Genomic DNA, 23,012 nt, shown 5'->3' with positions numbered 1-23,012 from the left:
CATGGAGCCCCCTTCCCTCTCCCTTGAAGCGAGCTCTGTGGTCTCTCAATCATCTTTAAAACACCTTCCTCCCGGGAGCCTCCTACATTCTCCTGGCTTCCCTCCCACCCCCACCCTCAGCTCCTGGGGCCTCAGCAGTCCCCACCCCCCAGCCTCTAATCTTCCTAGGGAAGGGAACAAGAAGAACCACATTTTAAACGAAATTTATTTTTCTTTCCTCAGGCTCCCAGTTCACATTTCTCCCTCAGGAGTGTAGGGAAGCTTCTGTCTGGTATCGACCTCCTCTTCGCCCGGGCCCCCACCCTCCTCAGGTGTACCGGGAGCCAGCACGCTCCCCCTTCCCCACAGGGCCACAGCAGCCCTGTCACCTGGGTGGTCTGGCATGCCAAGCCTGGGCAACATCGCTCCCAGCTTTTCTTGTTTTGCCCCTTCTCCCCAGCAAGATATTTGTATGTAAGGTCAGGTGAGTGAGTTAAAGAATAACGAAGAGATAAACAGTCAAATGGAGTCCTGACTCTCAGGTCAAGACAACAGTTATTTACTGAATGCCTCATGTCATTCAACAGACATTTATTGAGACTCTGATTTGATGTCAGTCTTTAATGCTGGTGTCAGAGAGAGGTGACTTCAAGGGCTTGCATCTGTGCACTCAGCATTGCTAGGTACAATGAGGAGTATAATAAAAGCAGGAGCCATAGCCTCCAACTCTCAAGAGATCTCCCATGTATGTGTCTGCATGTGCATGCATGTGTGTGCATGTGTGTGTGTGCATGCATGTGTGTGCATGCATGTGTGTGCATGTGCGTGCGTGCATGTGTGTGCATGCATGTGTGTGTGCATGCGTGTGTGTGTGTGCATGTTGTGCATTCATGTGTGTGCGTGTGTGTGTTGGGGATGGTGTTGGTGGAGTGAGAGTGTACAAGGCTGTATATGAAGGGGTAATTGGGAAAAGAAGAGTGGAGCTGGCACCCAGCGACAGGAGGAAAAGCGGGAGGCTGGGTTTGGAAGACAGCCAGATTTATGTTTTTGAAAAGGAGGGAAGACTAGAATAAAAGGGAGCAGCTCCCCTCAGAGCCCTCTTCTTCCCTTGGGGCCTTGTGTCCAGCTTTCCCCAAAGTCCTCAAATCTTTCCTATGCAAAGGGGAGTGACAGTGGGCACAACTCTCAGGGCGCCCATTACTGTGAGAGAGGCCATTGTGCCACTGTGTGGTCAAACTTCAGGACTGGCTTCCCCTGCCCTAGCTGCATGGACAGGCCTGTGGGGTTGGCCCAAGACCCTTCCAGAGGAAAGTAGCTGCAACATGAATCCGGATATGGTGCTGTTCAGGAAAAGGCACAACCTGGGGATGAGAAGGGTGGCTGTCCGGCACACAGGGGCAGGCCTCTTGGCCACTTGGGGAGGGGAGAATTTGAAGAGGGAGAGAATGGGACACTGTGGAATTGGTACCAGGAAAGAACGGGGACACGTGATGGTTAAAGTTAGTTCGAGAAGAACTGGGAGATAAACAGTCACTCATGCCCCTGAAGAACTCAGGGTGAAGAGATTGGCATTTTCACACACCCCAGTGCTTTCCCTTCATGTTGAAGTCCCTTCATAGACACCCAGGCCCGTCAGGCTCTTCTCTGGCCAGAGCCTCATGAGCTACAGCACTAGCGGGGTTGAGGCAGGATATTTAGCAGCACCCCTGGCCTCTACCCACCAGCACCTCCCCAGTTGTGACACCCAGAAATGTCTTTAGATCTTCCCAAATATTCCTAGGAGGATGAAATTCCCCTGTTTCAGCTCCCCAGACCCACCTCAATGAGAAGCACTGTCCTAGACCAACCCCACAAAGCATCTGACACCCCCACCCAGCTCTGGCTAACTTTTTCCACCTTCTTACTAAATTGGCCCTGGAAGCCAGCCGAGGAGGAGGGTGCTTGTGTGAATCTCCCAGGAAGGGTAAGAATATTAATTTGATCATAACAAGCATTTATTGAGTGCTCTCTGTTTTGAGGCCTGGGAGCTAAGCACTTCACATTCCTTACCCCGAGTCAACAATCCTATGAGGGAGATGTGGAAAGTGCAGACACAGGGACAGGCTCAGTCACTTGCCCCAAGGTCACCTTAACTGTTAGGTGTTCTTTATGCCTCCTTATAAAGAAACCCTGCTTCCCACAGGTGTTGAGAGGAGCTGGAGGGAGCCCAGGCATGTGCCTGGCTCTCCTCTTTCTACATGGAGCTTTTCCTGCCCTCAATAGCCCCAGCTCATTTCTCTTAGTCCATGACAGTGCCCTGGGCATCTCAGCCCAAGCTGAGATGATAGAAACACCCAGAAGGGTCCTCTACCCTGTGACAGCTGCAGTGTGGGAAAAGCACGTGTCTCCTCCAATCCTAGACCAGGGCTTCTCAACCTCAGCATTACTGACACTTGGGGCCAGATAACCCTTTGTGTGGGGGAGGGAGGAGTGTCCTGGGCCTTGCAGGATGTTTAGCAGTACCCCTGGCCTCTACCCACTAGCACCTCCCCAGTTGTGACACCCAGAAATGTCTTCAGATCTTGCCAAATAGTCCCAGGAGGATGAAATTCCCCTGTTCCAGCTCCCCAGACCCACCTCAGTGAGAAGCACTGTCCTAGACCAACCCCACAAAGCATCTGACACCCCCACCCAGCCCTGGCTAACTTTTTCCACCTTCTTACTAAATTGGGCCCAGCTGCTTCAGCAGTCAGTGTTGTGACTGTGTTGGGGGCAGCCCGCTGGCAAGAGCCTCACCTCTAGGGGCTCCCAGAGACCCCAAGAACAGAGTCTTCCTCTGAGAGTCGAGTTAGAAGTGTTCCCAATCAACTCTAGCTGTTTTCCCTTTTTTGACCCATTTCCCCTTCAATACCCTGTTCTTTCTCTTATTCATATGTAGGAAGAGGAATCCGGATAAGGGATATCTTGAAAGACGAAGAAACACTGACATTATTTCTCATTAAAAACATTGGCCTGTCTGACTCAGTGGTCCACCTTCTGATCAACTCTCAAGTCCGGCCGGAGCAGGTAGGTGGATGTCACTGGCTGGTGGTCCCTGGAGGGGAGGGGGGAAGCACCCAGCCTGAGAAAGGCAAGAAGCATGTTGACTTTATTCTTTTTTCTTCCTTGTGTTCACATTCAGAATCCATCACTGAATGCCTTGTATTTAGGAAAAAACCGGGGGATCACTTGAGACCGTGATCATTTTCATCATAGGACTCAAAGCTGCACACATCCTAGCAACTTTAAAACATCTCAGGTGTTTATAACTGGAAGGAAACGTAGAGATCATGGGGTACAACCTCCTCTTTATAGATGAGGAAACAGGCGTCTATTCATTTATTACTCAAATATTTAGGGACAGTTATAGGTATTAGAGCACAGTGTGAACCAGACAGGCAAAACCCCAGGCCGAGGAACTTCCATTCCAGTGGGGCCACAGGCAGCGCTCAGGTAAGCAGAGACTCTGCTGTGTGACTCCTGGCTGTGATGGCTGCTGCAAGGAAAATCCAGTAGGGTCAGGGGTTAGAGAGGGACACAAGGGCAGGTTTAAGGGGGATGCTCAGGAAGGCCTTCCTGATGAGGTGGTATTTGAGCAGAGTCATCTGTTAGCCACACAGTGAGAGGAGCGTTCCGGGCTGGGAAGCTGCCAGCACAGTGCTGGCAAGTGCTGCGGTGGCGTCCCGGGGCTACAGAACCTGAGACGCTGCAGAAGAGCCCACCTCTGTTTTCCTGGACCACTTCCTTCTCAGCACCAGGAAACTCCTTCTTCTATCCCCTGGCACATTTCTGACCTGTGTATACAACCCCAATTTATTTTACCCCTTTAAATAATCTCCTGTATTTATGTAGAGCATTCTTACCACTAATTCAGGACTTGCACGTCCCTTAGCTCCTTTACTCCTCACAACAATCCTGAGATGGGTCAACAGAGAAGGAGGCTTGGGCGTCTGGTGCTGGGGTGATTTGTGCACAGTTACAGGGCTAGAAATTGTCAGAGCCAGATGGAATCCAGGTCCTGTCAATCCTAATCCAGTGTTTCTTACTCCAGTCCAGGGGCTCTCAAAGCCCAGAGACCAGCAGCATCAGCAATGCCTGGGAGCTTGTTAGGAATGCAAATTCTCAGGCCCCACTCCAGGCGAACTGGGTCCAAAGCCCTGGGATAAGGCCCAGCAATCTGTGCTTCACAAGCCCTCCAGGTGATTCTGCAGGCTCAGGTGTGAGAGCTGCAGCTGTCCTCTGGGCCTTCAGGGCTCCCCGCCCAGCTTCTTCGGTGTGATGAACACAGCAAGAATGCAAGATCTGCAGCAGCTGATATACCAGACACCCTCCCGACTCCCTCCTGGCTGGGTCTGGTCTTCCTCCAGACTCCAGGAGAGAACGAGACATAAACACAACTTCAGAGCCTGTGTCAACCCTGAGATCAAGGTCTGCACAGGGTGCTGTCTGAGTCCAGAGGAGTGAGGGACCCCACCCCACCTGGTCAGCACCGGCTCCTGGAAGCAGGTTCTCACACTGGTTCCCTGCACAGTGAAGGAGCCCATACCTGCTTTTCTGGCTTCTCAGACCCTGAGGTTTTCACCGAAACTAGACAAGGGGAACCCAGGGTCAGCCTGGAGGCAGGGTGAGCTTGGCGCCTGCAGTGCCCAGGCCCTGGGGTGGTGCGGCTCCTGCCAGGCCCTGTTTAGCTTCCTCTCCCACCCCCACAGAGGGGGTGCTGTCGGCACCGATTGCTCATTTTCCCCTTTGCTTTCTCTTCAGCTCGTAAAACTCAAGTCCTGACAATGCCTGTGATGACTTCCAGTTGGTAATAAAAGGGAGATGAAGATAAGGACAGGAATTTCGGGGAAATTTCTTTCCAGTTCCTTACTAACGTGACATTTGGATCTCTAGCGCTGTGCTTCTGGCATCAGTGCCAAGGCCTTTCATGTGGGAGAACAGAGGCTGGGGTCACCAGGTTGTGCCTTTATTTCGTATTGCTGGCTCTGATGAGCTGATGCTCTGCTGATTAGCAAACCCTGAGCCATCTGCACTTCGCAGAGGCACGTTCCAGCCGACCGGGCCCTCTCTGCCCACTTCCCAGGATGCTTTGCCTCGTGGGCTCACCTGTCTTCTAGCTCCTGATCTGTATCTCCACCTCCATCCCGCTCCGGGGCTCCTTACCAGCACTGTTCCCAGAACTGTCCATCACCATGGCAACATTCTCTCTGGGCGCTGTCCAACATGGGAGCTCACCTCTGTGTTGTTGCCCATGCTCATTGAATGTGGATTTGTGTCCTTTACCATCAGGACTGGATACCCCTCCTGGTCCTTTCTGCCTGGGGTCTGAGCACAGCTCAGAAGGAACCTCACCATCCCCACTCTCCATCTAGGGAATTAGAAGATGACAGGGGCTCAGTTCTCTGGCTCACCCCAACCCAGTAAACTGGACATGCTTCAAGGCCCAGCTCAGATGTTGCCTCCTCAGTGAAATAATTTATAAACCTACCCTTCTTTGTCCTGCCTTCTCCCTCTTCCCTACTCACTGGCGAGCTAACAGGTGATGGTTAAGCTCTGGGTTCAAATCTCACAAGGCCACACACTTAGTTAGCTATGTGACTTCAGGCAAGTTAATTAACCACTCTATGCCTCTCATTTCCTCATTTGTAAAATGGAATTAGCAAAAGTGCCTACCACCTATGGCGGTTGAAGTTAAAAGAAATAATATATGTGAACACTTGGAAGGGTGCCTGATACATAGTAAACACTCAGTAAATACTAGCTGCTTTTAGTAGCTATTCTTCACACGCCCTCTTCAGTGCTCTGGTTTCACTGTTTTATGGGTCCCTGAGATTGAGAGGGTCCACACTGACTCCTGGTGAGCTGTGACCTGTGCCTCGTATGGGAACCAGGCTGCCATGTGTAGTCTGGGCAGTGTAGGAGTTAGCAGAGCTCAGGCCTGTTCTGCCCTCCAGCCCAGAGAGCCATGTTGTTAGAAGTCATGGGCGACTGTGGTGCCCCGGGAATCTCATGAATTTGCCCATGGTACTCAGGGTCTTCCACTGCTATGGGAGTCCAGGACTCCAGGAGCCAGTTAAGGTGCTGGGTGGCCACGGGTCGCTGGCCAAGGTCCGGGCCTCTCCCCTGCCACCTGATCCTTGAGAGGCCATCATGAGGGTTGTACTTCAAGAACCACTATCCTTGAGCTCCCCAAGAGCTGCAGAATGTGCGCTATGCAGGGTTTAGGGGCTCCAGACAAAATAGGTGCAGAGTGTCTAGTTAAATTCGAATTTCAGATAAACAACAAGTAATTTTTTTGAATAATTATGTTCTATTTGTACCCAATTTGGGACATATTTGTACTAAAGATTATTCATTTATCTGAAATTCAGATTCGACTGGGCATCTGGTACTTTTGTTTGCTAAATCCAAGAGCAAATTTGTTCTAGCTACTCCTCAACCCCACCTTCAGGGAGGAAGCCTTGATGGTACTGTCACATCATGCTGTAAGAAGAAAATCCCTTGAACTGTAAATGGCACCCTGATAAAGGGAGGTATCGGGATCGTATTGGTTTCCTGTTGCTGCTGTAACAAATGACCACAAACTTAGTGACTTCAAACAACACAGATGCATTATCTTATGGTTCTGGAGGTCACAAGACTGAAAGTTAGGGAGTCAGCAGGACTGCATTCCTTACTAGGGAGTTCTAGAGAAAAATCCATTTTCTTGCCTCCTTCAGCCTCCGGAGACACTCTACAGTCTTTGGCTAGTGGTCTCTTCCATCCCAAGGCCAGTGGGGGCTCATCAAGTCTTTCTCACATCACATGACTCTGTTTCTTCTGCCTCCGTCTTCCACATTTAAGGGACCCTTGTCATTACACAGGGGCCACCTAGAAAAGCCAAAATATTCTCCTTATTTTAAAATCAGTTAATTAGTGGCTTTAATCTCATCTGCGATCTTAATTCCCATTGCCATGTAACATAAGGTATTCCCATGTTCTGTGGGTTAGGACGTGGCTGTCTTTCCTACCACAGGGCAGTTTCTAGCATTGCCTCTTCTCCCTGCAGTTTGCTCATGGAGTACCGGACCTGGCGCTGAAGGACATCGCCTGCAGCGAGGCCCTCCTGGAGCGCTTCATCATCTTTAGCCAGCGACGCGGGGCACAGACTGTGCGCTATGCCCTGTGCTCCCTTTCCCAGGGCACCCTACAGTGGATAGAAGACACTCTGTATGCCAACGTGGACTTCTTCAAGCTCTTCCATGTGGTAAGGGAGGGGTCTGGCTGCTCACCAATTGCAAGGTGATTCTTGGGGCAGCAGAGCCTGACGAATTGACCTTGGGGAGGGCGTGAGCCTGGTGTTCCGGACAATCCTTGCAAAAGCTCCAGGCTCCCAGGACTCAAAAAATCACAACTGATAGTATTTCTAAAACAGTGGCCCAGGGACCCAGAAGTCACTATGAGGTTCGCCATTAGGTATGTGGCTGTGGCATGTTTCTGTCCACTCTAAATGTGGGGGGAGTCCCCTTCACCTCCTCTAGCAGAGTGGTAAAGGAAGGAGGAGGCCTGGTTTGACTCCCTGACCTGCTATTTCCTAGCCAGGTGATCGTGGTAAGATATTGAACCTTTTCTGGTCCCAGTACTTATCTATAAAACAAATATAATACTTTATAGAGTAGTAGGAATTATATAAGAAAAAGTATATGCAAAACATTTCATAAATTTTAATAAATGAAGGCACCATGCTTCTTCCTCTGGAACTGGTCTCAACCTCAATGGTTGGTGTTTCTAGAGAGAAAAAAATGACAGAGAAAGTTTGATAGTCTCAAAAATTTGGAAAGCCCTGATCTAGCTCAACCCTTTGTTCTAGAACTGCATCCCAGACAGACTGCCTGGGACCTGAAAATACCTCCTCCTTTGCTAGAAGGATAAGATGAGAAGGAATGAGATAAAGGAGGTGTAGAGCAGAGGTTTTCATACTGCAAAGTGCATAAAAACCATCAGAGAAGTTGGTAAAAGATGCAAGTTCTAAATCCCCACCCCCAATCACTCTGATTCAGAAGAACCAGGCTGGGCCCAGAATCTATCCTATTACCTTTGGCGATCCTGATGAAGATCATTGTAGGCCACACTTTCAGAAACACTCAAAATTAGAATCCTTCAGAGAAGGTGGCATGTATAATATTTCTAGCATGAAATTATGTTTTTGTGGGGGTTTTTTTGCCTACCTTTTAATGTCTAGAACTGTGTTTTAGGGAATGTCAGTCACTAAGAACTTGATTGAGGAACTGTGTTTTGTCCGTTTTATGACTGCTCTCTCAAGTCCCAGGAAACCCACTCTCAGTTTGTCTTAAAAAGCAAGCTGAAGGCTTTTAAAAATGAAGCAACATAAAATAAGACCCCTCAGTTTCTGGCAGAGTCCACTCTTAATCCCTTTCAATGTGTGACTTTCCATGGAAGGTTACTCTACAATTTTCCCAGCTCGTCAGGGTGGGGCCCCAGAGTGAGTATGAAGGGTCAGAACCTACGGATGCCACCATCAGTGAGAGCCCAGGACCCCAGAAAAGGTTTCTTGGCTCACCACACTATAGGAAGAATAAAAAGCCATGTAGTCCAAAATGTCTCTACTGAAAGTTTCAAAAAGAACCTGATTTTAGACACGCTCCTTGACTTGTTTTCAGAATCAGACAGAAGAGTGAGGCAACAAAGGTCCCTTATTCCAGGCAGCTGAATACCAGCACAGCCAGGAGTCCAGTGCTGGTGTTTGCAAAGCCGCCAGAGGCTCCCTCTCCGGCGTCCAGGGCCCTCATGCTCTGCAGAACGGGCAGAATGAGCAAGGTCTGTGCACCTGGGCTTTGCAGGCAAGGCCCGGGCACCCAGGTTCATGCAATCCTCTTGTCACCGTGAAGGGAACAAGGTCATTCTTCTCTTCTTGAAGTACCTTGGCCATCAGTATAGGTAAATTTACCTCCCCGGACATGACCACTAACTCTGGGATGTCAATGCCAGAGATAGCAGGGTAAATGGGCACCTGGGTAAAACTTTCATCGGCAACTAGAACCAAAACTCAGGACACTGGCTTCTAAATGTTTCTTTATCAGACAAGAAAGACCAGAAAGTCTTTCCTTACGCCTTCACACACTGCCTTGGCAAATGCTAGCATTGAGAAACCCTGGGCTACCTTGACCTGTCGCCCTTGCAGACCGCAGATGGGTCCTGGGGGCTTGCTTTCTCCGTTTCTGTGTGCAGGCACTCAAACCTGCGCCAGGCACCTGTGAGGGGCCGGGCATTGTGCTGAGGCCAAGGCCCCAGATGTGAACCTTCCACCCTCACTGAACTCACAGCCAGACCAGAGACAAGCAAACAGGACATTTCACAGCAGTGCAGCCTAGAAAGGGTCAACACCAGCAGCATTTGCCCCATCCCTCCACACACCCCCACCACCAGCAGCAGTTTTTAAAAGCTTCCCCAGTGATTCAATGTGTCCTACAAATGCCTGGCCCCCACCCCCAGAGATTCTGAGTCAGCTGGCCTAGGGTGCAGCCTTGACTTCACTGTGTTAAAAACCTTCCCAGGTAAGTCCAATGTCCAGGCAAGACTGAGAATCACTGACCTAGAACTTAAGAGTTTGATTTACAACCTCGATCTCTATAGACCACGCATAATAATAGTACCCCACACACCTCTGAGGGTCCAAAGAACTTTCATTTGATCACCCATGAGACCACTGTGGTGTGGAGATGCTTTCTCTCTCCTGTTCTGTTAACAAAGCTGGTGAGCGACAGAGCCTGTAGTGGACCGGGAGACTGCCCAGAGGAGAAAGCCCTGTGGGGAGCCGGCCTCAGTTAACCTCGGAGCACCACCTCTACCTGCTCTCCTCTCACTCCTGCTTCAGTCTCCTCGGTGGGGAAAGATCCAACCGACGCAGGACATACGTAGTCTTCTGGTGCCTTTAAAATGTGCTTTTCCGTTTGACAAACGGATTACACTAAAAACAAAAATTTACCAAAAAAAAAAAAAAACCTGAAAGAAATATCAGGCATTAAAATGGGACTTTGCCTTTATTGCTCCTGGACCCATTCTATTTGGGTTTTCAGAAAAACAAGCCTGAGGCAGGCCCACAAGGGCTCAGGGCAGACCCTCCGACCCTCTGGGAGGAGCATCAGGCAGGCAGGGGCTGCTCCGGGGCCGGGGAAGGGGCTCCGCCGGGACGCGGCTGTTATTGCAGCTGTTTGGCACACAGCCATGCTTAGCTGCAGTGCAGGAATGCTGGGCCTTCTGTTCTGGGCTGTTTCTCATACGCACGTAGGCCAGTGTATAAATAAGGTTTTATTAAATGCCAAATGAGTTCTCATTAACAAAGAAAGAGGGAAAATCTCACTAAACCACTGTAACGGCACCAGCCCACTTTGAGTAAGAAGCTGGGGCTGTGGGTGCAACCTCCGAGACGTGGGAACTTGTGGAGCCCGAAGAATCGGAGGGGGGGCGCTGGGGTTAGCACCGACTGAGACCAGCTGTGTTTTCTCTGGGTTCCTTGGAGATCAGAAGTGAGTGTTGTCATCTTCAAACAATCCAAAGGTAGTACCCATGGCCTTACTACATCCCTCCCACACCATCCCACCCATCCCCACACGTACACTCACGCACTCATTTGCACACTATCGCACACGTTCACTTGCAAGTGCGCACACGCAGATTAACCTAGGTGGTCTGGGAGAGAAACGAGAGCCAAATGACTGAATTTTCTCCAAGGAAATTTATTAATAGCCACTCTTGGTTTCACCTGAAGGAGTTTGTCTTCACCTGCGGCCTTTGCAGGCTTAACGCCCCCAGCTTGAAACCCAGAAGCTCAGGCCTGGGCCCAAGGTATTATTAGTGCCAACACTACCTGAAATGTTTTGTGCACCCTTATAAAATGCCTGCTTCTGTGAGGTTGATCGCCTCCCATCTGATGGCCTTGCTGCATGCATGTCTCCCTCCTCCTCCCCCCTCCCCCTCCTCCCTCCCCCTCCTCCTCCCCCTCCTCCCTCCTCCTCCTCCCTCCTCCCTCCCTCCCCTCCTCCTCCCTCAGTCTCTACCATCCTTCCTGTTTTCTCTCCAACTCTGGTGCACAGCTTTGTGCTTCAAATCTTGCTGAGAAGCAAATCTGTCCCTTCTGCTTTGAATGTTTATTTGTGGAAGTTCGGCAGGGGAACGGAGGCGGGTGCCAAGACCTGCCACGCTGCTGGGAAGTCTGAGTCTCCCTCCCTTCCCCCTCCTAAATGCCTGTTGATAGAGAAAAGTCAGCCTCCTCGGCATTTGGGTTCACGGTTTTCCTTTGAAAATGCTTCCAGTGTGGCATGATTCAGCTTTCTTTTCTGTCCCCCAAGCACTGCTCTGTTGCCATTTTTACTATCTGATTGCATTTTATCCATGTCTTTTTGACTACGGAGTGGCTGGACATTGACTTCCAGGAAGAAAAGGGCCCAATCTTGGGGTTCCGACTACATGCGCCTATCAATGTCCTGTTTAGTTCTCGGCTCTGCTCCCTGAATTCCTGAGTCACTGGGGAGAGGCATGGGTGGACCGCCCCTTGCCCAGTGAGAGCTGCCAGTTGCTGCTCTCCTGGGTCATTCGTTGCAGTTTGTTAAATTTTCAACTATGCATTTCAATTTTCGGATGGATATTGCTGTGTCAAGTATCTGGGAAACCCCCACATCTACAGGATTTCACAGTGAGGTCCCACTAATGATGTGACTGCATGACTTCCTCTATCTTTCCAATTTTTCCCACTTCTCCGTGAGGGTTTTGGGAGGGGAGAAGAGAAAGGAGTGATGCCCGAGTGCCAGTACCGGGAAACAGCAGGGCTGTTGGGAGGAAACAAAACTAAGTCAGGAAGGTTTTTGTTGTTGTTGTTTTGGGGTTTTATGAAAATATTCAAGTCACAGGAAGTATATTTGATTCATAGCATTAGTATTTTTTCTGCCTGCATCTACAAAAATCTGTACCTATTACAATCAAAATATCCTCTGGGTGAACGGATTTCAACAAAGAAGAAATAAAAATGAAATAAAAGAGAGGCCCCTTCGTGCACATTGAACCTATTGGCTCGATTGTCACTTGCTTGCCTTGATGTCTTTTCAGCTCTAGGCAGGCAGTAGGCCAGGGCTTATTTTCATGACAGATCAGATGTTGCTTTTATGGATTTACAAAGAAAGAAATACTGAGAGGTCAAAACTGAAGTCACTTAAGACAACAGCAGGCCCCTGGGAAGGCTGCCATTGAGGATAATGAGTCCTGGGGTCCTGGCCTTTGTTCAGTAAATACGCACTGGGCGCCTCCAATGTGTGCCCCAATGTGTGAGGCGTCAGGTTCTCTCCAGGGTCAGTTGGTTTTAAGAAGGGTTTTGGCTTCTGATATGTTTTATCTCTACAGAACAGTAGCTCTTAACCTTTCTTATGGATTAGGATTACCTTCGAGAATCTGACTACAGCTCTAGACCTGTTCCCTAAAGAAACCCCAGTTCACGTGGACACACAGGATGGGGCTCATGGAGCAGCTGAAGCCAGACCCCAGGTTAATAGCCTTTACATAAAATGTTTTTCTACCTACCTCTAATATGCATCCTTTACGAAGAGGTCTCAATATACACAGATTCTTCCTTAACTTTGTTTATGAAGTAATCAGCATCCTCCCTGCCCTCTTCAGCATCCTCCCTGCCCCTGAGCACAGGATCCAATGGCGTGAGGACCACAGGCCTGGGCAGCTGCTGGGGCATACAGGCATCTCTTAGTGTCTGAGAGACTGGGCTCTGGCTCTATGTTGGCTCCTAACTTGCTGCCATTTAAAGGAAATCTTAGCCTCACATGTGTAAAATCGAGAAAATAAGACTTGTCCTACATAGCTCATGGAATAATAATGAAATTCACATTAGAGAAAAGATGGAAAAACACTTTGAACAAAAAGCATTTTGCTCTTATGAAAGCAAGAACACAGCCTCTTTTGAGAGGCCCTTTGTTCCCCATTTCTCCTTCTTCAGACCCCCCCAGACCAGGAGAAGGTCTGTCTCATGGAGTGACCTTTTGGCTGCCCCTAGATTCCAAGCTCAGTTTTGCTTTCATTAACCACAGATACTGGGACGGACAGAAAAAGACCTAGTTTCTGTTGAGCCACAGAGAGTCCCATAACTTGTCTGTTCACATACCCGAGAGCCCACCCTCTAGTTGAGACTCTCAGTTCCTTCTCATTCTGGGAGACTGTGTGTCTCTGTGACCTCCTGGTAGAGACAGTTTGGCATGTCCCCCAACCCCCCAGTGATTGAGTCTGAATTCTCCACTGATGACGCATTTCCTAGTGCTCGGGGTGTCCCCTCCTGGTTGCCCCCTCTCCACTGAAGCCGGCTTCCTCCCTTTTCATTTGATGCTTAACAACTGTCAGGTTGCAAGAAACATGCTTCAAATCCACATTCTCCCAGTTGCCTAGCAACAACTTCCCTCCCGGATAAATGTGGGTTTCCTGTAGCTCAGCCCAGGACTGAACACAGCAGCACACACTTCTGTCCACTGCTTCAACTGCTTTTCACCTCTGGTCTGCATGCCTTCAAGACTGCAGCTCATCCCTCCCTTCAGAACCTTCCATGGCCCCCAGAGGCCATGTCTGCCCCAGAAAGACACTTATTGAGTGTCTGAGGCTACTTATTTACCCTTGTGTTAGGTATATCCTCAACTTAGAAATTAATACTGTTTCCAGATTGTCTTCTTTGAATCACAGAAAGTAAAACAACAAAACATTCAATGTCATATGCTGGTAGAGTGACGTCTGTTTGATGAACACATTTGATCCAAAGCATCAGAAATACTATGCAAACAAGACTTTTTAGGAGATGATAAACGTGTCTGTTCTACCTTAAGAAAAAATATTACACAGTCCCAAAGGAGAGACATGGTTTTGATCCCAGACAACCCAAGCAGAGGCCTCTTAGGGCCAGAATCTTCTTGGCTGCTGCCTAGGACCTTGTATCAATTTCTTAAGCACAGGATCAAGGCCTAAGGGCCCCTTAGACTGACCTCAGTTAATAGAGGCAGATCCCTTCACAGCCTTATCTTCCTTAAGAGGTCTAGTCTGACCTTGAACTTGGGTTGGCAGTGCTTGGTCAGTTGTGATGTGTGACATGGAAGAGTTATTTTTTACTTGGAAAATTAAGAGAACTTGTTTGGCATAGGAAGTGTGTGTGTGTGTGTGTGTGTGTGTGTGTGTGTGTGTGTGATGTTTGTCATTTTGATCTGTGACCTTTTTTTCCAGAAATAGTTTCACAGTTCCATTCCAACTAAACTTACAGTCTCTTCCTGTTCTTTGACAGAAACAATTCATGTGAATTTGAATAGATAATCGGGGAGGGGGAACCCAAAGAAGAGGAGAGCCCTGGGAAAGTTATTTTATGATTTATGGCAACCTCAGTCAGGTAACTGTGAACAGGTACATATGGAGGGCTCCCTCGGGACCAGGCAATATTCAGAGATGTAAGGTGTGAGGACTGGACCCTCATCATTTACCATTCCCACTAAAAAGAGCTGGGAAGGAAATTGTAGCTGTAGCACTAGGCACATAGCTGGAGCTTAGTAACTATTCGGTGAATGAATGTTATTAAATTATTAACAAGATGGAAAAAAGAGTATTAGCCACACAAAAATGCACTCAAGCTATTGTTTCTCTGTTCCCTTTTCCCCAAATTCCTGGTCTTGCTCTTATCTGGCTGTCTCTCTAAGCACTCTCTTGCTGACTCTCCTCGCATTCCTTTCTCCACCTGGAATTCCTGGGCCCTCCCCTTTTACTCACAGACACTGTCTTCACTCTCACAGCCATCAGTTTGTCTCTTTACAAACCTTAACTCAAGTGTCACTTTCCCATCCCCAGGTGAAACTGACTGCTCCCTCCCTGTAAGTCACCATGATGCCTGCTAGATACATCCCTCATGGAAACTGAAACCTCAATAGACACGGTCTCTTTCCTACTCTGTTATAGTTTATTTACTCATTAATTACCACAACACATATTATTGAGCACCTACTGTGTACCATGCCTGAAGATAAAAGACACACAAAATAAAACCTATTCCTATGCTTGATAGTCTAGTGGAGAGACAGATACATTAAAAAATAACAGCAAATCAAAATAAAAGTGATAAATAAATGCACTGAGAAAGACAGGAATAGCTAGGAGGGGCACCTAACCCATGGGGAAGGAAAGCTGGAAGAGCATGGTGATGGGGGAAGAAGGCTTTCTGGAGAAGGTGAGGTAGTTTGAAATGAGTTGACTCTGGCCAGTAGGGGTAGAGTGAGAATGGGGTGAGATGGGGTGGGCTGGTCATTTTGATCCATTAGTCCCCAGAGTGATAGGACTAGTGGCTAAGGACTGCAGGCTTTACAGAAGCCTACAAAACTATTTGAGATTTGAAGTTTTTTTTTTTTTTTTAATTGGCTCCAAAAGAAAATGAAGGCACTTTAGAATTATAATGAATGAATATTAAGTGAATGTTTAAGGAAGGTAATGTTATTCAACTTCATTGTTAAATTCAGTGATAAAAGGCCCTTGAGTTTCATTCAGTACAGTTTTATTATACCATTGATGAGAGAAAACAAAACTGATTCCTGGCCGGGGCCACTGTCAGCGTGCGATTTGCATATCTTTCCCCTGTCTGCTTGGGTTAGCTCCAGGTACTCCTGTTCCCCCCACATCCCCAAGATGTGCCCATTAGCGGCAACGGTGTTTCTGCATGATCTCAACGTGAGTGAGTGTGGGTGTGGGAGTGAGTGCCCCTGCCATGGGAGGGCATCCTGTCCAGGTTAGATTCCTACCTTGTGCCCTGAGCTGCTGGGATGGAATCCAGCCACCCATGACTCTGAACTGAAATAACTGGGTAAATAATGATCTTACTTTTTAATTAATCTTTAAAAATGTATGTATAGTTCACATTTATTTAAATATTTAATATTAGAAGTATTTTAGTCTTTATTTTGAAGTTTGGTGATTTATTGTAACCAGAAACAAGCTATAGAAACTTAATTTTGGGCCAAGTGCCGTGGCTCACGGCTGTAATCCCAGCATTTTGGGAGGCCGAGGCAGGTGCATCACTTGAGGTCAGGAGTTCAAGATCAGCCTGGCCAACGTGGTAAAACCCTGTCTGTACTAAAAAATACAAAAATTAGCCAGGTGTGGTGGGCACCTGTAGTCCTAGCTACTTGGGTGGCTGAAGCAGGAGAATCATTTGAACCCGGGAGGCGGAGCGGTGAGCAGAGATCGCGCCACTGCACTCCAGCCTAGGCAACAGAGTGAGACTCCATCTCAAAAAAAAAAAAGGAAAGGAAGAAAAGAAAGAAACTTAATTCTGGTTTATATCGATTAACCTGTGGTAAAATTGGTTTCATTATAGCCATTTCACTTAGTTGCAGTTTCCAATAATCTATGGATGAATTAAGTGAGGATTTACTATGTTCACAAAATGTTAAATTTCAAAGCCAGTTTACGGTTTACAAACATTTTAAAGTATTTTTAAGTATTAAAACTCACTTTACAAACATTTTTAAGTATTCACAATGATTGCTTAAAACTTATACCAGATAAATCATTAAGTTATTCAAAGTCAAATAATTTCAAAAGTAAAAATTAAGAGCTTTTAGAAAAATACACCTACATAGACATAGACCTATAGAAAGAGAGAGATATGAGTAGCTATGGACACAGATGCTTTCAAAGTGTTCATGTGATATGGGGTGGAGTTTCAAGATCACAGTGTGCCTGGGGCCTGCGGAAGTAAAGGAGAGGGGATGGAGAGAAGATTGTCCACATGGCCATGGGCAATCTCCTGCCCACACTCAAGTGAGAAAGACAGACAACAAATTCAGAAAGAAGAGGAAATAATCAAAACTGATGGGTGCTTGTGACTGATTACTTATGCCCAGCCTCCCTGGAAACATGAATGTGGCTGTTCCTTAGTTTGTGCCTCTGGGCTCCTAGCCCCTCTTAGATGCCTTCCTATTATCTAGGACCTGGTTGCTTTTTCTCTGCACAACCTCTTTGGATTCCAGTCTTTGATACCAGCTTCCTCCTAAAGTAGCCTTTCAGATGTCCCTTGGTTACCCTCTGCAATCTAAGGGCTCATCCTACCCCACATTGTTTAGACAATGAGATGGGAAGAACCAGTGATGACTCCCAGACAGAAAGTGGTGCCAGCAACAGAAAGGGCACACAGGTGCAGAAGTTGGTTTGGGGGAAGACGATATGGTCAGTTCAGGACATGTTGGATGTAGGTAGATGCCCAGCAGACAGTTGGATATGTAAGTCTGAAGCTCTTGGGAGAGGTCTGGGTTGGAGGTACAGATTAGAAGTCATCAACAAAAAGGAAGGAGATTAGATGATAAAGGAAATGAGACTATCCGGAGAGTGTGCAGAGTGAGAGGAGGAAGGGAGGCCCTTGGGAACCTCAGCACTTTAGGGGAAGGTAGAGGCACAGTTGCTGGTGGGAAAGGCAGAGAAGTAACAAAGCAAACCAGGCAAAAGCAGTGTCACAGACAACCAGGGAGCAAAAGGACATGATCAGAAATGTTGAGAAAAGCAGAGAGGTCTGAAAAGACAAGAACTAAAAATGTCCATTAGACTTAAAAACCAGGAGAAAACTGGGGTGTTCTTAGTAGCATCTTAGTAGGATGGTGAGGGTGGAAGCCAGGGAAGTGTTGGTGAGGAAGTGAAGTCACTGAATGTGGACTATGCTTAAACGAATGCGGGAATGAAGGGTGGAGGAGAGAGGATAGACTGTAGTTAGGGAGACATAAGGGGTCAGAGGTAGATTCTTTCTCTCCTGTGGGAGAATCTTGGGCGTATACACAGCATGACAACAGTGATGGGAGGGCTGGTGAAGCCTCAGGGAGACTCTTGAAGGTAAACCGCATGAAGGGAGAACCTTGTTTCATTCATTGCTGTGCCCCCAGCACCTGGCACAATAGTAGACACTCAATACGTATTTGTCAAATGTGGGATTTTATCATTCAGAAACTGCACCTGGCTGTGAGTAACAAAAGTCAGAGAAGCAATGGCTTTCATTTTTCTCCCCATGCACAGTCTGGTGCTGGGTCCTCCAAGAGAGGTTTGGAACACCACAGGTTTCCTCAAGACCCCAGGCTGCTCTGTGTTTCCCTCCTTCATCCCCAGCGTATGCTCGTCATCAGGTGACCTCAAAACACCTGAGCTGCCTCCTCCAGTCCATCCATGTTGCAGGCAGGGGCCAGGCAAAGGGCAGAGGGGCCTACTTCAAAAGACCGTCTCCAGAAACCCCAGCCTGTGACTTCTCCTGGTGTCTTTTTGGTTACCATTGTGCCATAGACTCACCCTGTATACATGGGAGACTGGGCCAGGCATGATCACTTTTAGCAAAATTGCATAGATAAGCATCAGTCTTTGTCACTGTGACACAGCCTAGTCACTCAGTGCCAGGCAAGGTTAATGGAATGGGTTCGTGTGTGCATTATTCTTGTGGTCTTTCTTATGCTTCATGTTATTCATTTATTAGGACTCTTAGGCAACAGGATGTTAAAAATGCAGAGGAGATGCATGCTATGATCTGAATGTTTACATCCTCCCCAAAATTCATATGTTGAAATCCTCATCCCAAGATGATGGCATTATGAGGTGGGGCCTTTGGGAGGTGATTAGGTCATGACTGGTATTAGTGCCCTTGTAAAACCCCAGAAAGCCAGCTTGCTTCTTCCACCATATGAAGACACAGAGGGACTAGAGGCAAGGGGACTGGCAAGAAGGCCAGTTCTTTTTCTATGCCTATTTTGATGAAATAGTCTAGAAGGGAAGTGAACAAAGGCAGTCCTAGAGGGGAAGAACAAAAAAGATAGGATACTTCCTTAGTATTTGCTCACTCAACAATTTATTTTTGCATACACACTAAAATCTTTTTTTATTATTAAAACTTTGTATTATAGGAAAAAAGTATCAAAGTAGAGTGAATAATATAATGAGCTCCCATGGACCTATCACCCAGCTTCAACTATTATCAATATTTGGGTGTTCTTGTTTTAACTGTTCTCCACTTTTTTTTCCTAAAGTTTTTTTGAAGCAAATCACAGACAATATATCAATTCACCATGTATACTTCCCTATGTATCTCTAACACATAAGAACTTATTTGTTTTAATAAAATCACAATGCTATGATCATACCCAACAAAATTTACCATAATGTCTTAATAATACCTAATACCCAGTCCGTGTCCACTTTCCCTCAATTGTTACAGCTGGTGTGCTCAGATTGGAATCAAAATCCACATGTGGCCATTTTACTGATATGTCTCTCAGGTCTCTTTTCATCTCTAATAACCTCAGGGGAGACAGGAGGGAGGATGGGCAGGACTTAGTGATAACTTGCTTATTGACACACAGTTTTGCCGGCTTGCTTCCTCCCTTCCCACCCACTCTTCTCAGCCCCACCCTTGTATGGAAAAAACAGAAATTAAAGTGCTTTGCCCAGCACCCACTGAAGCTATTTCCAAGGAGTTTGAAGAGTACTCCCGGCAAGACCAATGCCTCGGTCCAGTGCTCCGGTCAAGGAAGGGAGATGCTTCTCAGTGGTGTAGTGTCAATAGCAGCTTAGCTGTTCTTTCCTCTGGAAAATTCTACCCATCTGCTTTGTAGCTCTCATACCTAACAAAGCCTTTCATTTCACAATTAGAAAATAAGCCTGAAATATGAATGCTTCCTGAGTGTACCTACATTTATTCTAGAGTTTCAAGGTCAAAAAGAATACAAGGACTTCTGCATCTACAGCAGAGAGGAGAGGGGCAAAGACACACAGCTAGATATGAGAACCTGGCTGGTCAAAGCCTAACTCCACCTGTTTGTCAGCTTTGCTGCAAGTTAGATCAGCTCAGTGATCATTTAGGAGAACCATGCTGGCAAATAAAAAGCTGAGGCTTTTGGTCCCCAGAAACTTGGAGGAGAATTACAAGTCCAGCTCGTTAAAAGGCGCATGCCCAGTGCTCACTTCACGCCTACTCAGGAAGCACGCTTGAGTTTGAAAACCACTGACTTTACACTTCGAACTCAGTCCTACACGACTCCTCTAGGATCAGTGATTCCATCAGTTTTGAAACACGAAGAATGAAGTCAAACAGGACGTGATCTTGGTTTCCAGAAAACCAGATGTTCGCATCAGGCTCTGGGGCTTGGAGGTAGCACACTTGGGGGTTTCCATATCCCCTGCCGAGGTGGCAAATGCAGGAGCAGTGCTGAGTCCGCATGGGCTGGGGTTTCCTGAACACTGCTGGCAGTTGGAGAATCTGCAAGGGAACTTCTCTGACGCCTGCCAGCAGCTGCTTTAAAATAAAGGTGATGCAGCTGGTCAAATCCTCCATGAGAGAGCAGTGTTGAATGAAGGAAGAGACACAACCTGTCTGAAAATGGCACAAAGGAAGACAGATGTAAACAGTGACGAGAAGACTGCAGTGTCTACAAAGCTCCGAGGTGAACAGATGGGCACCCCAGGCCCTCAGCACTTCCTTCACACTCTGTCAGCTGCTCTCTGTTTTCCTTCCTCTAGGAATCTTGTTTGGTGTCGCTAAAACAGCAATCAGAATCACTTTGAAATAGTGATAGTATTTAATATAACTATGAAACTATCTGTGATTGACAAGCACAGCAGGGAGACTTGGCATGAGAGCCTTTAATTTGTCTATTAAATAAAAGAGTTTTGTTTCTAAAAGTAATCTTGCAGAAAAGGTCCTGCGATCAGAAAGAAGGAGAAGGGGAGTTTTCAAGCATATAGGAGATCAGATAGTGCTTATGTGTGTATATACCTACAAACATATATATATTTTAAAAATTGTTTTACTGTCAATTACAGCTTCCCACACTCCTAGACAGCCGTTCTCAAGGTATCAATCTGAGATCTTGGGGAGGAATATTATCTGATATGTCACCAAGAATTCAAGAGGTGAGTAGCCTGATGGTAGTAATTATAATTTCATTATGTCTTTCTACCATTTACCCCTCTTATGCCAAATAATTTAATTGTATTTCAAACCTGTTCAAGGAAAAGCACATTTGATCTTTCCATCTAGCGATTTCAAAGCACCCGTTCACATCCCAAATTATCTGTGCTCTTAGGTAAGAGGCAGAAAGAAAGGAACCACCCTTCTGATTTCACATCAAAAAAGAAATGCCACTGGCAATAAGCAACTTGCCTGGTGTGGCACATATCACCAGAGGACTTGCAGTTGAATCTACGTCGTTTCAGTACTGAAGTGGTTCATTATTCTCTTATAGTCTTTAAATTCAAATAACATATACTGCCAATAATAATAGCATACACCTTTATAGCTTACAGGCACTCTTCTTCTAAGCGTTTTACCTATGTTGGCTTATTTCATCATAAAGAAAACAATTGACTTTTGTGTCATTTTGTAAAAAGATGTGCACATTTTAATTAACATCAGGTTGCACAAGTACCCTCCCATACAGAAATGGATTCTTCCACGCAACAAATGAGAGGTGCTGGGGAAATGATGACGAACAAGCAGATTTGGTTATGGCCCTATGGGAAAGAGAGATGGGAAAAAAGCAATTCTCTTCAAGGGTGATGAGTGTTACGAAAGGGAGGGAAAAGTTGAAACAGGTTTTTTTCCAAACTTTTCTCCCTTCATTATTCGCAGCTGACTTGGGCTCCACCAACCTGGAAAATTGCATGGTTGCAATCTGTCTTTATAAAACTCATCTCAACCTGGGCCGAGTATGCACACTGATGTGTGGGAAAGTTAGAGAAGAGCCCGTTGTACTAATGCTCACCTGCTACAGTGAGAGTCTCTGTTCAACAGTCTTTTCTTCACAGCATTAAAAAAATTCATATCAGTACAATAAGGTTGAAATTGATAGAGAATGTAAAAAAATCCCCAAGGTATATCAACACCCTTAGTTCTGAGTAGGGGTTCCAGAAGGCTTCTTGACTGTCTAGATAGCAAGTCTAATCATTTGTGAACTGGGTTAAAGCAGAAGGCCCAGTTTATATTAATTGATATTACATCATTTGACCTGAGAACAGCCCCTTCGTCTCTGAGTGCTTCGACTAAATGAGCAACATAATAATAGTAATAACCCCTTACAAGATTGTCATAAGCCTCACTGTTGTTGAAGCAATTTGAGATTTTGACTTTATTGAAGCATAGATGGTGATTATAGGCATGACTCACTGTGTGGATTCTCCCCGGGCTCATCAGTTTCAGCGGGCAAGTGTTGGCATGTGGACAAAGAGAGGGATGACAGGTAAACATGGCTTATTGCAATGGGGAACTATTTTCAGCCTCAACTGATTGAATCCTAATGGTTTTATAAATTCCCCAGTACCACTGAAAGCAAAGCAAGTAATAAGGTATGTTTTAGGAATAAAAGCAGCATTATTTTAATTTTGTATTTTCCCCTAAAGCAAAGCCAAATGGCATTATGGAAGCCAAGCTACTGGCAACTCCACCAGCCTTCTCCTGAGTTCTTGACAATACAGATCTACCCTCAAAGGATGAGGCCAGCAAGCCCCACGGGTGCCCACATGGAGAAGAGAAGGCCATCAGCCTCCTCTTAGCTGGCACAGAATTGAAAAAGTGTTTTTCTAGGAATGAAGACTTCATCTGTTCTATATTTGCAGAATTTTAAAACATGCACACATGCACACACACACAGGCACACACACACACAAGAAAACCACAAACCACACATTTCAAGGAAATGGAAGAATTCATTGGTAAAATTAAGCTAATAAGATTATTTTCCAAATATAAGAAACTAAATTTTAGACTATTTAGCCAAAGAAATTTGCTCTGATCTTGCCTTTCTACAACAGAACCATTCCCCAGTCATTTTATTTCCCCCCTTTTCTCCCCAGTATCCCTATCTTGGTGGGACAACAGAACCCAAGAACTGGCTTAACAGTAAAATATTTTCTGCTTGCCCAAGGACACATTCCCAAGGAATTCAAATAAAGGACACTGGAAGAGGAGAGGCTGTACTACA

General features: G+C 46.6%; 1 protein-coding gene across 1 annotated transcript in view; it reads left to right on the top strand.

Moving 5' to 3' along the window:
* ABCA4 (ATP binding cassette subfamily A member 4) overlaps positions 1–23,012 on the top strand; it is a 128,400-nt gene that overhangs the window by 16,366 nt on the left and 89,022 nt on the right. The window contains exons 5-7 of the mRNA XM_021921000.2: positions 2,897–3,024; positions 7,046–7,243; positions 20,857–20,946. Of these exons, the coding sequence (XP_021776692.1) occupies positions 2,897–3,024; positions 7,046–7,243; positions 20,857–20,946 (416 nt within the window). The remainder of the gene's footprint in view (positions 1–2,896; positions 3,025–7,045; positions 7,244–20,856; positions 20,947–23,012) is intronic.

The sequence above is a fragment of the Papio anubis genome, chromosome 1, assembly GCF_008728515.1.
Source record: "Papio anubis isolate 15944 chromosome 1, Panubis1.0, whole genome shotgun sequence".
Classification (NCBI taxonomy): Eukaryota; Metazoa; Chordata; class Mammalia; order Primates; family Cercopithecidae; genus Papio; species Papio anubis.
The sequence above is the reverse complement of the archived record's forward strand: the minus strand, read 5'-3'. Positions and strand labels throughout refer to the sequence as shown.